The sequence below is a fragment of the Argentina silus genome, assembly GCF_951799395.1.
Source record: "Argentina silus genome assembly, chromosome: 11".
Taxonomy (NCBI): Eukaryota; Metazoa; Chordata; class Actinopteri; order Argentiniformes; family Argentinidae; genus Argentina; species Argentina silus.
Genome location: NC_139665.1, coordinates 9,928,281 through 9,944,191, shown reverse-complemented (window position 1 = coordinate 9,944,191; position 15,911 = coordinate 9,928,281). Strand labels below are relative to the sequence as shown.

The window sequence follows — 15,911 nt, the reverse complement described above, 5'->3', positions numbered from 1 at the left end:
GGATCCAGATTAACTGGTCAGTTCAGAGGTGGGAGAAAAATAGTTTGAGGAGATGAAGCCAACAGAGAAGCGTGTTTTGACAAGGAGCTTTTCCTATACAGAGCAGACGATCTGTGTAGGGCTTAGTTTATTCAAGGACACTCTACTGCAGTCTACACTGAGCACATCAGCATTCATCAGAGAGGCTCTTCCTCTGCGAGGTGACTTTGATGCATGTGGTACCATCGTCTGAGAAAGAAAACTGCCTCTCCTGCTTGCACTGAACCAAGTTTTAAGTAGAAGGCTAAGCAGATGACGAGCTAACATTCATCACAAGTGGCAGTTAGTGCTTTAATGTGGTAAATCATGCAATTACTTACGTATATGATACAGAGAGCAAGAGTTTGAATGTGTAAATAAAAGTGTGTCGTGTTGGATTCGATGTCTTCTTAAAAAGCAGATCTGCGAAAGCAAGCTCTTAAATGATTGTATAGAAGAAAAAACATGAAATAAAATGTCTTGACAATTTGTTCTACAGCTGCTTCATAAAGTAAGCCAATTGTAATGTATCATGAAGTTAGCACGAGGTGTCAATGCTGCATTTAGGAATAAAGAGACCTTTTAACAAAATGGTTTCCTTTATTAGTTTACTCAAACTGTTGGTCTTCCACAGAAAGACAAACATTAGAAATGACACGTTGCCAGAAGAGAGAAAACATGATTTCGTTGGGCTGTGTAAACATGTTACGGCTCGTGTTTGGCAGTAAATATACTTGCAACGTTACCCTGCACTGCAAACACTGTGTTTATGCTGTTTATGGTCCCTGGCTGCCCTGATGGCTCCCTCATAACTCTATATGGAGTACTAGTCAATGTATGAGGTCTCATAGGACTAGGCTACTTCTCTTTACTTTGTGTTTGTTTAATGCACTCTGTTCATCATGTTGGCCCTGATGACAGACTGTGCTGCAAACTGAATGACTGTAAATGTCATGTGAACACTAACTGGCTATGCCATGTGTGGGCTATGCCAAAGTCAATTGCTATGTGTCACCTGGTTTCGAAGGCCTTGGCATCAAAACCTGGGCCGAAAAAGGAAAAGAAAAACAATTCAACAGGGTTTGGATGTTGATGTTCCAATAAAAATCTTATCAAGGAGTATTTGATTTGGGTGAGGATTAGGTGATTCTGTGGTGATGACGCATTAGTCCAAGTCTTTGGCCTGAGGCCCAGGTCAGTAAGCTGTGAGATGCTCGCTCTCTCTCTCTCACACACACACACACACACACCACGTCATTCCTCCACACATGTTCTACAACAGTTCTACAGTTTGACTGTCAAGAAAAGAACACAAGCCTTACAGCTATGGCTAACATGACTCAAACCAACGCAGAACCACAACGAAGGAGGGGCCATCTGGTTTAATTAAGCCTGCTCAATGTCATAAAGAGGTTGGGCAATTATCCCAAATTCATTTCATTAATCCAATTATCTTTAGGCTTTAAAAAGGGAATACAATTGTGTGTTTGTTTTTAATGTAAGATGTCAAATTTGTCCTTGAAAATTGTTCTTTCGATTGCTAACATTGTTAACATTTTAGTTAACATTGTCTATATGGAACAACCAAGCATATGCCTACATTTTCTGATAATCTCTTTGCCACAAAAATGCATTCCATACTTACCAGGCCAGTGGGTTAGTGAGGTTAGAGTCAGGTGGGGGATGGTGCAGAGAGGCAGTCTCAAATATGAGCACCAGTTACAATCTCTCCAAATAAAATCCCCATATTTATGCGCTTCTCAAGCTTCGACAGATAATCACAAATGTTAGACATGTTGCTCCCCAAGGACAGCCGTGTTCTCTCTTTAATTTCTATCAGCTGCATAATCCCCTTCAGAAACCCTTTTAAGGGTGAATTAGAAAGGCCCTGTATTCACAGAGATGAGTGGAGAGAGAAGGGGGTGGTAATAATCACAAGGGCCTAGCTGTCTGCCTGGATTAGAATGGGACAGAAAATCCTTTCATCTCAGATCCGCACTTCCCAGCTTTAAGAAGCACACACAGACACACACACTCACACGGCATCTACAAATGCCTACGCGTAAAATGTAGCAACAGATTCTGGTGAATTTCCATTTTAGGAAAGAATGCCAGCTATTTCTGCCTTGTGTAGCCTAAATTAAGGCTAGATGATATTCAATTATGTTGATAAAATGGGATGTGATAGTTGCAGGATTGGAGAAAAGCCCAAATGAAAGCTGTGGTATCTGGACTGACCTATTAGAGTGGAGCCATTTGGATTTGTTAGTGCTGAGAATTGCCCACCATAACACATTGTATGGCCGTCTTCTGCTGCAGGCTACATGGAGCAGGTGCAAACAACAGCAAATGGTTGTCAACACCTATCATAGTAGCAAGACCCATTGGTGTGATCAAGTCAAAAGAACAGTTATTCTTTGTGTAGTAGGCTAACACAAAACATCTCAAATCTATTGCTATGCAATTATGAAGCAGGCCTATTAACTTAGTAGCAATAGTGCAAATGTAACATGAAACATGGTTAAGTGTTAGAACTAGGCTACTACCACAGGTATCAGGGACATGTTACCGAGCAACACACTACATCGCTCTCCCTGAACTGTTGCCACTGTCTTTAAGAATGCTTTTAATCGCATTAAAGGATTCCTCTCTGTGACACTAACCTCATTAGTGTAAAAGAGGTTCAAACCACAAAGCCACAGCCAAAGACTGTTAGGCCAAGATGTATCAGTGTACCTGTCGACTTGGCCATCCAACACTGTGTGGTTAGTTGATTAAGCCAAGGATAATTCTGTACGGAGGACACATATGCTGGTCAGTGTCTCTGGAGATTCCAAAATATCAAAACAACAATATCATAAAGGCTTACTAAAATTATCACAAAAGCTTAGCCCTGTTATGCTCAGACCTCGTATTTTAGAGTGTTACCGATAACAAAAGATGAAAACTGCAACAATTTGGCAAGATTTTATCGTTAAAAAAAATGGATTTGAGTTTGATGAAGTAGGCTGTGGTTTGATGACATTGTGGTTTTAAAAGCAAGGAGGAGTAAGCTATTTTGCAGCCTCTTCATAGTCTGTTTCTAATACATCACACTCCTTATAATGCAGAATTCCAAAACCAACAAACCCTCAGAAAACATGTAGCCTAGTTTTTTGAGAGCCAGTTGAGAAAGCTTTGACAAATAATGTGACTTTTGACCATTTAGAATGGTGTCTGTTGGTAATGGTACAGTTGCTAAGTTACAGAGGCCCCAAGGAGGAGGTTAAAATGCATTAGACTTCACAGCGAGATAGCCTAATTGTATTGCCAGAGCTGGCAGTCGTATAGCTCTGCAGTCTAAGTTTTAAATTGGGGTAGTAGTTTGAGTAGGTACCAATGTGTAATACATGGTTCTGACACTCTGGCTCTTACCCATTAGTGCTAATGTATGAGACCCCGGTTTAGGAATTGTCCTAGGGTAGAATGGAGCCACCAGGGCCAAAGCCTCTCTGACAAATACCTTTATGAAGCTAATGCCATTCGAAACCAGACTCTTTCAATCTGCAGTAAAATGGACTTCCTATGAGGGAAACGAGCGTAGGGAGGGGGGAACGACCTTTTCTACAACAGGCTCACATGTAAACTCTCACTCACACCCATTGCAAGCCTATAAAAAGTGGGCAGCGAAAAGGGGTGATACATGAATGCAGGTGCTTCATACCGACTCGCTTTAATTGACCAATTAGGCTGCCCACACCAGCAGGTTGAGCTAAGAGGTAGGAATGAAAGCTTGTGACCGTTTGTTGCTGTAGGATAAGTTTGTTGAGTTAGGGAGTAATATAGCCGAGCAGACATATTCAGGCCTACGTGACGTGCAAAAGTAGCCTACTCTAAACTGTAGCAAGAAACCTGAGATTCGGAACACGATCAGATCGAAGGATTAGGGGATTTCTAGGACGTAACCTCGCCAACATAAGGGGCTTCTAAAGAGGCAGAAAGGTAGGTGATTTCCAGTGAACCGTCTCGAAACTCAAAAACAAACTGGCTACTAGTAAGCCTGAAAATGTAGCATACTATCCCTAGTGTGCCCATAATATAACAGCAGTAGTTTCTTTGAATTGTTGGACAATCCTGGAATAATATTTTTTCCCTAGCCTGAGGTTGTAAAAAGGATAAATATAACGGCAGGCACAGGGTGACAGCATCAAACAGACTCAATCAGTCTCTCACATCTCCTGTTTTTCTCCAACCCATTTCTCCATCCTTTCTTCTCTCCCACAGCACAGTGATGTTCTCTACACAGAGGAACTTGGCGGGGGTTCCGTATTTCCACCATTAAAACTCTTGCTAAACCTTTTTAAAGAGTTCTCTCACCTACACACAAACCCGCATTTTCGTCAAGCTGATAAAATAAACTCCACATTTCCTCATCAGTGGTCGAGTCATGAATGTCTCTCTAGTGGAGGAAGCCAACTCAAATGTTTCATTGTCAGAGTATCATAACACAACTATTTGGGCAAGTCCTTGGCTAAAAGGTGGGTTTAGATTTGGAAACAAACCAACTGAAGACAAGCCACATTTAGGCAAAGACAAGACATCCTGATGCACCAAGCCAAAGCCTTCAAAAGCAGACAACAACCTCAAAATGCATGCTCTCGTTGGCTACAACCTCAGTGGTTCAGAACCAAACATTAGAGCCAGTTTTTCCCGCACAGGCAGAAAATTCCAGGCTGAGGGGAAAAGCCACGTCTGCTCCTCCCCACTGTATGGGTTTTGTTCTTCTGCTAATCAGACCACATGCCTCAAGGATTCAGGAACTCCTAGAACTGTGTCTGCTTTAATAGACCAGCCCTTTCAACCAGCCTCTCCCTCCCATTCCACCAGCCCCATAGAGCTGAAAGAGTGCGCGCGGACAAACTATTCAGTGTGTATGGGGTTAAAGACTTCATCCATTCATAACGCTGTCCTCCCCTCCCCCCTTTCCTTCCTTAACCTCAGTTCTCAATTCGTTCTCCTCCCTCTGCCTCCTCCCTCCTCTACCCCCCCCCCCCCCCCATGTGCCCTCTCTCTTCCCCCTCGCCACAGCACAGCCATGTTTCCTTCACCATGCCTAGCCTAGCTGGAATATACATGTATTATTAGGACATTGAGGCACTCAAAATCTTGAATCTTGGCCTTCTCTCTTTTCCCTCTCATTCTTTGTTTGTTTGTTCCTCTCTGTTTCTCTCTTCCCCCTCCCCCCCCCTTACTACTCACGCATTGAGAGGCGAAATGAGGCGCGTTGGAAATTTGCTGGCTGACAATGGAAGACAGCTGCTCTCGCTGCATGTCTTTCATGAGCTGAATTAGCAGCACAAGCTCGCCTCTCTTCCCTTCCCCCCACAGCACACTGATCCAGACACACACCACACACACCCACATCCACACACGCCTTGTACAAAGCTTAGAGGAGAGACAGAGGAGGGAGGGGAAAGACAAGGCATGAAAGGGCTTTGTTTTGCAGATCAGTGATGGCTTTTGCAGGACAAGCTCAAGACGTTTTGTATCCATAGCCAACCTCTCCATCAATATTTGATGAGGTTACTGCTGTGTATGGGAAAAGCTCAGGCTTTGACACAAAAAGACTACCTGAGGAAAAGAGATGGATGTGAGCTCAATATGAACTACTAGGGCATATAACAAAAACCATAACATGAACATAGAGAAGACATCACATAACAGGCTCACTGTAAAATCAACATGATAACGCTACGCATACTCTTACATTTACCCCACTTGAATCTACAATCTAACAACACGAGGGTAATTCACCCGTCAATATGAAAGTCAGGTTCTCTGTTGTAGAACGCAATGTTTACAAATTAAATGGAAAAAAACCCCCACAAAACTGTCAATTATCATAATGGAAACTGACGCTGGCATATGCCTTTTATCTTTCAGCATGGGGGATGCAGTGGTGCCGTTCCCACCAAAGTCACCTTGTTATAGTAACTTAGAGGAGGAACACCGTGGCATGTGGACTCTCAGCATGGTGCAGCACGGTTTATAGGCTCCAAGACAAGCACTGTGAAAGTCTACGTTTTATTGCAACACCTTCAGGAACTAATGAAAAACAGGAAGATCCCACTGTTGACAAAGAGCCCGTTTGTTATGGAAAAAGTTGGTTACTACAGAACATGAACATGTTTAGAACTTGCTAGTATTCACTAATTGCAATAGGACATTCTTTACAAGTGTCCTCATCATTGTAATCATTTTAATCCAGGGGGATCTTTTGAAGTCGGAAAACTGTTTGTTTGTAGTTCTAAATAGAATTGTAAGGAATGTCCAAGAGAATCCTGAGAGACAACACATTTTAACGCATTAGTCAAAAGATAGCCTAATCTCTCGATTGAGATTCTGAGGGCACAGGAAATTAAAAACTGGGGACGGCAAGACCCCACACCCCTAAAGTTTTTTGATCGCAATACACCACCTTTTCAGCAGATGCATCTACCTCCCAGCACCACTTCCATCAGGCTGCGCCGTCAGACTCTGACTCGGTAAGAATAGTCAACAGATAACAAAAGCATTTCAAAAAGGCAATTCTAGCGTTGTTTTAGGAACAACTCATTTTCTAAATCATTCTGTTGATGGTGAGAGTTCATTTCATTCATCATAAAACTCGCGGAGGTTAAATCTCTGCCATAATGTTGTGTACAAAAGCAGCTCTTTCAGTGTTCCCAAGCTGCCTACAGGAGAGAGCAAGAGGGCACAAATCAAGCCCCAGTGTTCTCCAGGTCAAGGAGACCACTAAACGTCTACAGGCAGAGTTTATGACCAGTGAGGACCCGGTTCCAATATTAAATATTTCCACACAAGGCTTTCTCATGGCTCTTGACGAGGATTTCCTGGAACACTGTCCGACAGGACTATAAACTCAGTGGCCCGCAGCATTTCCATTTCCCATTCACTAGCAGAGCAAAGCCTCTGGACTGCCATGGGGGATGGGGCAGAACCCTGTTCCTGAGGTAAAATCTAGGCTATTATGTTTTGATTAACTCTGCCAGAGCTGCCTGGAGGACTCTTCTCTTATCGTTTTCAACTCTGCCTCAATAAGGTGACGCTGAACACCCCGAGTGCTAAAGGCAAGCAGAGAGACAAATCCATGAGCTCCAAAATCCATGAGCAGCATAAAAACATGTTGCCTATTTTGCTACTTTATGAATTATTTTGAAGCAGCCCTATTTCAAGGCCATGACCCATGGTGCAACAATGGTGACAGCAGTAATACTAATTCTCACACCTAGCTTAATAGGCTATAGTACCCTTTTAAGAGAGTGGACTGATTAATCATTCAGACCTTGAGTAAAAAAACAAAAGAGGCATGGATCCACCTGCCTGGGAAGACTTTCATCATTTATCAACAATAGCAACCCCAGATAACCAGGCCTTTTCGAGTGGAGAACAGCTTAGGATAAAGCTGGAAAGGCAGCAAGACCTACATACCAAAGCTAATTCCTTAAACATACGGCAGAGATGCCTGTAGCAACACTGGTACACATTCCACATACTTTTGAAGATTGTTTTTGCTGGCATTTCAAAATTAAAACTAAATAGATTGAGGCAATAAAGAGAACCTCAGAGTGTGACAAAAGTTGGATATTTTGTCTCAGTATTAACTCTTTAAGAACAATACACAGAAAATAAATGGTAATCCCAGGAATATCATTATTTTCTATCTCTGTCTATGTAGACCTTTCATTGTCCCCCACGATAAAATCGGGGAGGGGACTGTGGATTGGTCTTTGTCTGTACGTATGTCACACGCTTTATCTCCGGCACCACTGGGACAATGTTGACGAAACTTGGCTGAATGATACTGTCAAATCCTTGGAAATTAATCAAATAAGTACTACATGCTCCAATCATTTTTCAGCCTACCTCAAACCTGTGAACTGCCTTCAAATAAATGCAAAGCTGTAAGAAGCAAGACTGATAATGAATCAAATAAGCACTACACATTCTGGTAACTTTCCAATCATACGTTTGAATAACTGTCACCAATTCACATGTTCAAGGAGGGGAGCTACATCATTCGTGGGGCACAACATGTTTACTGTATACTTGTATTTCAGTTGAAAAGGAGTTCAAATGCTTGAAAACAAGAGAATTAAACAAAGAGAGACTAAAGCAAACATATTACTAACGGCAACCTCAGGCAACCTCCAGCCTTAATGTTTCTGGATCTGAGAGAAACCAAGGCTAGAAGTAGCCTAGGCTAAGATCGCTTTACCAATCCATGTCTCCAACGTAACCATTAAAAAGGTGGTAAAAAGTTAAACTGACCTTCGACCATCATCAGCACTTCATCCTACATCAAAAACTAGCCTAGACAGTATATTGACTTAATCAGTGGGCAGTAGAATTATTGTTGCAAGCCCTCCCTCGTACTCCCAACCCCACATCTTTATAGCCCTGTGTTTGTACTTAGCTCGTAACCTCAAAGCCTTTTAGATTGTTGTGGAGACACAGAGGCTAATGGCAGACATGTGGAAAACAATTAGCCTAGTGTTGACTGCTTTTACTAGAGTAGTGTGTGGTAGTGTGTGTGTGTGTGTGTGTGTGTGTGTGGTGTGTGTTTTACTGGAGTACTAGGGGCTCCCTGAAGGTAAGTGTTTGAAACAGGCAGAGGCAGCACTACAGGAATCACAGCACCCTTGAGCTTGCTGCGGCAAAATGCCTCCCCTGATCTAGCCTATTTTACAAACAGTCCAATCAATCCAAGCTAGGCCAGAGTGCTTGGGTAGCCTACCACTAAGGGAAAAAAATAAACCTAGGTTCACAAATCATCTTTACCAATAGAACTTGCCTTTGCCTATAATTTAATATTACTAAATTGCTGCTAATAATTGTACTCTGACTCTAAAATGCTCTGTGACTTTTATTATTTTTTATGTCTTTTATGCTTTTTTGTTTTTTAACTATTTTATGTAAAGCACTTTGAATTGCCTCTGTGTATGAAATATGCGATATAAATAAACTTGCCTTGTCTAAACACTGAAAAATAAACCTAGGACAAAATATATTCCCCATAGCTACCTAGAGACTTCATGGCAGCCTGAATGAGAGCTCTTCATTAGTTGCTATCAAACGTAACACGCACGTCTGCTGATCAAGAGGAATCACTTCTCCACGGTGGCTTGAGGCGACAACAGAGCAGTGTGCAAAGCACGGCATGTCTGCTTATCAGATGAAGGGGCTGTCTAATGTTTGAAACTAGGGCTGAGAATTTGGACCCTATCAGCTTTACAGGGAGAAATTAAGAACAGTCATTTAGCGTTTCATGTCCTGAATCAGAATGACTAATTGGATGAGTTGAAGTTTGTCTATCGGTTACTCTTGGTGTTTGTTTGAATCAAGATTTGAGAGTTGGAAGTCGTTCAAGAAAAGAGGGTTTGGTAACACTTTATGTGGAGTTGCGCCCATCTGTCTAGTAACGCTGTTACAACTCTCGTAACAACATTGTAGACACGCAATGACATAGTAGGCTACATAAGTAATGGCTTTATTATTGCATAGTAATGGTGTGGAGCAGTACAATTTGGAATGAGAATAACAGTTCCCTATTACACAAACTGCTCAACACAATTTACCATGTAGGCTACTATCTAATACTTTAACAAAATACTACGTTGTTACTAGAGTTAAGTGTTACTACACAGCTATAGGGGCAACTTAATGTAAAGTGTTTTGTGATGTAGTGCGACAAAACAATGTGGCTTCATCATGGCAAAACATCCTAGCACAAGTCTGAGTTTGGTGGCGGGGGTTGAGAGAAAAATAAAGATTTTTTTTCCCCCTGTTGTGCTGACACGTGTTTTCACACAAAACTGAAATTGGACAATTCAGCAAACAGCTCCAAAGCCTTGTGATAGAATTAGACAAACCAGCACATGAGCAGGTAGGGTTATTAGCTTAGTTTGTGAAGTGAAGGGGAGCTATTCTATGAAATTGTCACTACGATACAAAATCCACTCATTCATCCACTCCCTCCGTCTTCAGAGTCCTTAAAGGCCCTGGCACTAGCTAAAAGGAATGAAGTCAGTTGTCACACAGGCAAGAAAAGGAAATTCAGCTTTCTCCTCAAGCTGCACATCAGCGACTACCCTGAGTGGTGGCCATGCTCCTTAACTCTTTGAGCAGTCACTCTTTCTCCCTCCTTCCCTGTTTGAAGTGACATTGCCAATGTAATTTTCCATGAGAGCTACTCCATTCGTCAAGGCTAGCATCATGTCGAGGCAGCTGACGAATGCCTGGCTCCTCCAGGCTTGTATAAGAGCAGGGGGAGAGAGTGCGGGCAGTGTTGAAGTTGAGGAAGCAGCAATGATTTATTCCAGAATCAAGAGCCAATGCTTTAGGGGGCTACATCTTAAGACACAGACGGTGCGAGCACACAGCCACACTCTCAATCAAAGAGGATAAGAGCCTGAATGTTAGTGACTCATCATTGTAAAAGAAAGAAATTAAAAAAAAAAAATGAAGTGCTCTTGGGATGACAAATTAAAGCATTACATCGAATGTTACAGTCAAACCTGTACAGAATCCTTACTAGTCTCATATCAGACTTCCCCAAATGGAATATCCTTACAACAACCAAACAAACTACATGAACACCTGATATTTTCTTGTAGATTTGATAATGAGTTTGGCCAGAGGTGACTTTAAAGGGATATTCCTTGGTTATCTACCTTGGCTCTAGGTAGGCCTACTTGAATCATCAGGTCTGGGTGAATCAACTACTATACAGCTAAGGTATGTCGAAAATCATGTAGTATTTTGAGTGGGATATCCCTTTAACCATAGAACGAGTGGAGTAAAGAGTAATGGCGTGACATTATCAAGATATATTCAATGTCATAAAGCAAAACATAATTATTTTCATCAAATAATAGGCCTAGCATTACACAGAATGTGAAATAGACCTTTCATAGAATCTCAATACAGTAAAAGAAAAGCCGTTGTCCAGAGCCTCCGAGTCAGGGTACAATGGAGCCACCAGTGTCCCTTTTTCTTTGTTAAAGGTTGTCCATGCTCAGCTCTCAGGGTATCCCACGTGTTTCAAGAAATCATTTCCCAGGACATTTCCCGGACATTTTCGATGACATATTAGGATAAATAATAGGGAGACATTACCAAGCACACCGTTACTGTCAATGGCTGGCTGTCACACAGCCTCAGTAGGTATCTCATGTCACCCCTCCCCCTTTGTACTCTCCACTCTCCTCAAACAGCAATATTGACCCTCCCTCTATTGTACTACTTTAATAGCCTTAGCCAAGACTTACTAACAGTCTTGTGTTCAAGTCAGTGAAGAAGCACTACAGAGGCATCTTTTCCGCTAAAACTAGGGTGTGGCAGAACAATTGGCTTAGAATAAATACCGAATCCTAAATTGGGCGGAGGGGCTGAGAGTCCTCTCCCAGGAAAATGTGGTGTTCTGTAAGCGCATTTCATGCAATTCAAGATAGTTTTCAGCAGCAGTTTGCTTGCTACCAATCCACAATACTGGGAAACCCGCAATACTGCGTCAATAAGTGCTATGTATCACAGCACATATTTCACATTGAGAGAACATAGGTACTGTTCAAATGCAAATAATTAACTTTGTTAATCTTGTTTTAGACTAAAAATGTTTTACCGTTGTATCTTTTCATTATTTTGCTTTGGCGACACAGGAACCCACCCATGAATTGCTTCAGCGAAGACTGCATAGGCTATTCCCCACAAGGCATTACAATAAAATAAGTTAGTCTAATGGGCTACATAACAGAACCGATAGAAATAGGGATTTTCCAAAACAATGTGTGTAGGCCTATAATCACCAAACTAACGCAATTAGGGTTAATGTACGCCTTGTTTAACCACAACACACTGACACTCATGCCATGGTCTAAACTGTATTAATGACTTGTTCTTTCCAATACTTGATCCTGCCCTCTCTATTAACCAGTAGGTAACCTTTGCACGCTGGTAAACTTCACCAGTTGTGGTAGTAGCCAACACCACTGCAGCTCAGTATGTGTGGCATGCCAACTGCAGTTGCGCTAATCCAACATGCTACCCAACTTTTCTGATGACCATAGCCAAAGGGCGCAGTCAATGACGCTTTCAACCTGCACTTCTGTACCGGCCTTCCCCGGACTCTTCCGTCACGCACGGAAACAAGCTATGCTACGTTTTTAATTGATGCAGCTGCTTATTTAATAGAGTTATTATGGCAGAGAAAAGGGTTAAGACAACGTATTTGTTATCTTACATGATTTTTTTTTCCATGACCCTCCAAAGTTTTCCAGTACATTTTATTGTTTTTCTAATTGTTCATGTGTTTTCCAGACCTGGCAGACTAGTCTTCAATTTTCAAGGTTTTCCAGGACGCGTGGGAATTATTATTTTCTGTTTGCTCGCACTTTGGTCCTCAGATTTCCACATGAGTTATCTAAGGAGACTCTACAGCTTGACATTCCTGACAGGGCTTGGGTTTAAGGAGTCAAAGGGACTCCTCTTCTTCCCCCCCCCCCCCCCGACTTCACTTTCACAGCAGCAGGGAAAGCGAAGGCGCGCTCTGCCCTTACCCCTCCCCCACCTAGCATAACCAAACCCACCAGGCATAGAACACAACAACAGACAAAACAGCCCCCACTAGCACCTCCCTGCACTGCTGTCTTTTGTACTCAGAAGAGCATGAAAAGACTACTCTGGAGCACACAATAGACACACTGATAGACCAGCTCAATGAGGGGACAGGATAAGTGCGGGTAAATAGTTAAGCAACTGTTCATGAGTTTCTTGCATTACAATGTCCATGCTTGAAGGGGAGAAGAAAATTAACCCTACTATCAGCAAGCTAAGAACAGTTAGCTAACAAGGAGCTGTAGCCTTGTTTATTCATTTTCCTGTTGAACATTTGGATTACTTAAATCACCACAGGTGGAATTGGACTAATTCAACTGTAGCCAAAAGCCACATGATTGTCTATGACATTCTTGTTTGTCAAATGAGAGTCAGGATATTTTTGTTAGCCTATAGCCAAAGCTGTTGTGTGTGAATTGATTATAAGATTAAGTCACTCGGGTTATACAAGTACAATCGTGTGAGATGCTATTAAAATATAATAGCAAAAAATATAAGAGGCAATAAAATAAAATTTCAAATGATATACATTTAAGGCAAGAAAAATATACATTCAGCAGAATATTGCACAGGGGTTGGATTGCACTTTGTGTGTGTGTGTGTGGTGTGGTGTGCCACTATATAGGGGGTGGTTGTGTCTGTGTGTGTGTGTGTTATTTATTTAGTAGTCTTATGGCCTGGGGGAAAAAGCTGTTCCTCAGTCAGAATTGTGTTGACTGATAATCATAACAACTGACACATAAACAGCAATCTCCTGACGAGAGAATAGGCGGTGAGACACAGCTCAAGCGTTACCCTCACTAAAGACAAAACCTAGAAAATAAATCTCTACAAAAAACACAATATCCACAGCAGTAAATGAAGTGAAGACACCAATTAGCTTACCTTTTCATTTTTCACTTTCTTCAACGTTCTGCATTCACTGTTGTCTAGTTCCTCTGGCTCAGTTTTAATGGTCAACGCCGGGACTATCCCAACAGACTCAAGTGCAATATTCCCCATTTGATCGGCTCCTGCCAAGTCCGTAGATTGTGTGTTTTCAAAGGGGGCACTACGGTTGCCCCCCAACGCTATTTGAGCTTGAGAAACCACCTCCTTCTCAGAGATAGCTATAGCCACCACTGGCCCTCCTTCGCTTTTCTCCTTCTTACTTTTCCCACTTGCCCCATCCTTGTCTTTTTTACCACTGGGCACATTTCGAGAGGCTTTGCCACCCTTTTCAATGCCTTTGGCAGTGGTGGAATTATTGCCAGTGGCTCCAGCAATGGCCGCTGTGCCTGTTGGCTCCCCTTGGGTCCGCCCTTGGGTGTCTTTCTTGGCCCCATCTCCAGCTGAGGCCTTGCTACTATTGTCTTTTGAGTTCTTGCTCCGTTTGGATTTGGATTTGCTCTCTTTACCCTGAGGGCCAGGCACAGGACTAACAAACCTAATGTTTTCAGGCAAAGCCGCTACAGCGCTGGGCGGTGCTGCCATGCCCCCTCCGTCCTTGGTGCCAGACATTTCAAGTTTGTCCTTTTCTAAGTCGGCGTCGAGATCGATTATCAGATTTCCAACACCGATGTCCCACTCATCACCACTGTCGTAAGTGTCCACCGCATTCGAGTCCACACCTTTCCCGCCTGCAGTGCCACTACTTAGGGACATCTTAGTGCCAACGGCCCAGGTTTGCCTCGATGAGGTCTGCCACCTTCTCAGAGTGTTGGGGCACTAGGGGAGGGGTAAGAGAATCCTTAAGGTCTAGGTGTCCCCTTCCCATTTACCCACATCTTGCCCTAAGGAGAAAAGAAAAGGAGAGTTAATTAGATGTTAGACTTTAAAAGGAACATTTCACAGATTGTCACCACGACTCAACAGTTAATACTATTAGGGGTCTTTGTTGTCTAAATTGTCTAGCCAGCAAATACGTGAGAAAATAGCCTTTCGGACCAGAAGTAATATGTCTGAATGTTGAAATCCTACAACATCCATAGTTCTTTGCACCTCCCAGCCAGCCACGAGGGCACGTCAAAGCTAAGATGCACATTAGTAAACATACGTGATAGATGTCCCATGGATGGTCAGTTGCACCCATAACTCTGTCTTTGAATTTGAGAGTGGTTATATTTTTCAAGCAGAAATCATAACATAATACTTCTTACCATAGAAATATTCTAAAACATGGGGGGAATCATTGCATTCTGGGCCAAGAGACCATCTATTTTAAACATCGTCTGAACATTAAACAAACCCCATAGTAATCCCAGAGCATGCTATGGCTTTGCTCAGAAATCATAACCATTTCCCACAGTCACCATGGCAACCTTGGGAAACGTCGGTCTAAATCCTGAGTGACAGCCAATGTAGCCATGCTGTTCTGAGTGACTAGCTCTCTTTCCACCAGGAGTGCTGATAGTGTCACTGCTGATGGATGAGGAACAGGCTAACTGGCCTCACTCACCCTCAAATGGTTTACATAGCCATGCTCTGTCAAGTAGACACTGACAACCCTGCATCAACAAGCCAGCTGAAAGAAACACTCAGACAGCACTAGTCGGGATAACTTGACTAGAGCACCATTCATTTCCATGCCCTAGACTAGGGATGGGCAACTGATCAGTCTGGGATTGATGCATCCATATTCAGACATTTAAATTAATGATATATAACCATTGTTTACGAAAGACAAAAAGATTAACTTATAAATGCCTCATGAGCTTACTTCAACCATCCTATCCCATAGGGTAGCTAGCTTCAAAACTTGATTCACACTATAATTTTAATCTCATGGATTGTCAGTCCTTGCATCCATAGCTATTCATAGTCTATGAATTTGAGAGTGGTTACATTTCTCCAGCCCCATCCTTCAGCTGTTTACCAAAGAAGTGACGGGGTGACCACTTTGTTGTTGTTTGAATCCCAGATTGCCCCTTTAAATATCAGAATTCATTCAAGTTCTGTCCAATAGTGTTGTTTATATCATATCTAATCCTCTAAAGCAAGAAAAAGCTATTTTAAATAGTCAGGGATGCATTGCTATGTTGAAAAAAAAAACCTTGTTAAAGAACCTTTATTAAATTATTCTTAATTGTATTGTGAGATTATGTTAATGTCTCGACTCTCCACAATTATAAAGTGAGAATGTTGATTGTTACTGGTATAATACAACTGGTTATGAGACATAATTAATATTAAATGCATAAATTGGTTAATTGTGTACGTACGTGGCATTGCGGCCCTGTCATAGTAAGTATACTTCATTC

General features: G+C 42.2%; 1 protein-coding gene across 4 annotated transcripts in view; it reads right to left on the bottom strand.

Moving 5' to 3' along the window:
- The window catches only part of LOC310812440 (zinc finger protein 609-like), a 47,323-nt gene extending 32,935 nt beyond the window's left edge, over nucleotides 1-14,388 (bottom strand). For all 4 annotated transcript variants that reach the window (XM_083680997.1, XM_083680998.1, XM_083680995.1 and 1 more), the window contains exon 1: nucleotides 13,558-14,388. In XM_083680997.1, the coding sequence (XP_083537123.1) occupies nucleotides 13,558-14,316 (759 nt within the window). In that variant the 5' untranslated portion in view covers nucleotides 14,317-14,388. The remainder of the gene's footprint in view (nucleotides 1-13,557) is intronic.
- Nucleotides 14,389-15,911: the final 1,523 nt, after the last annotated feature.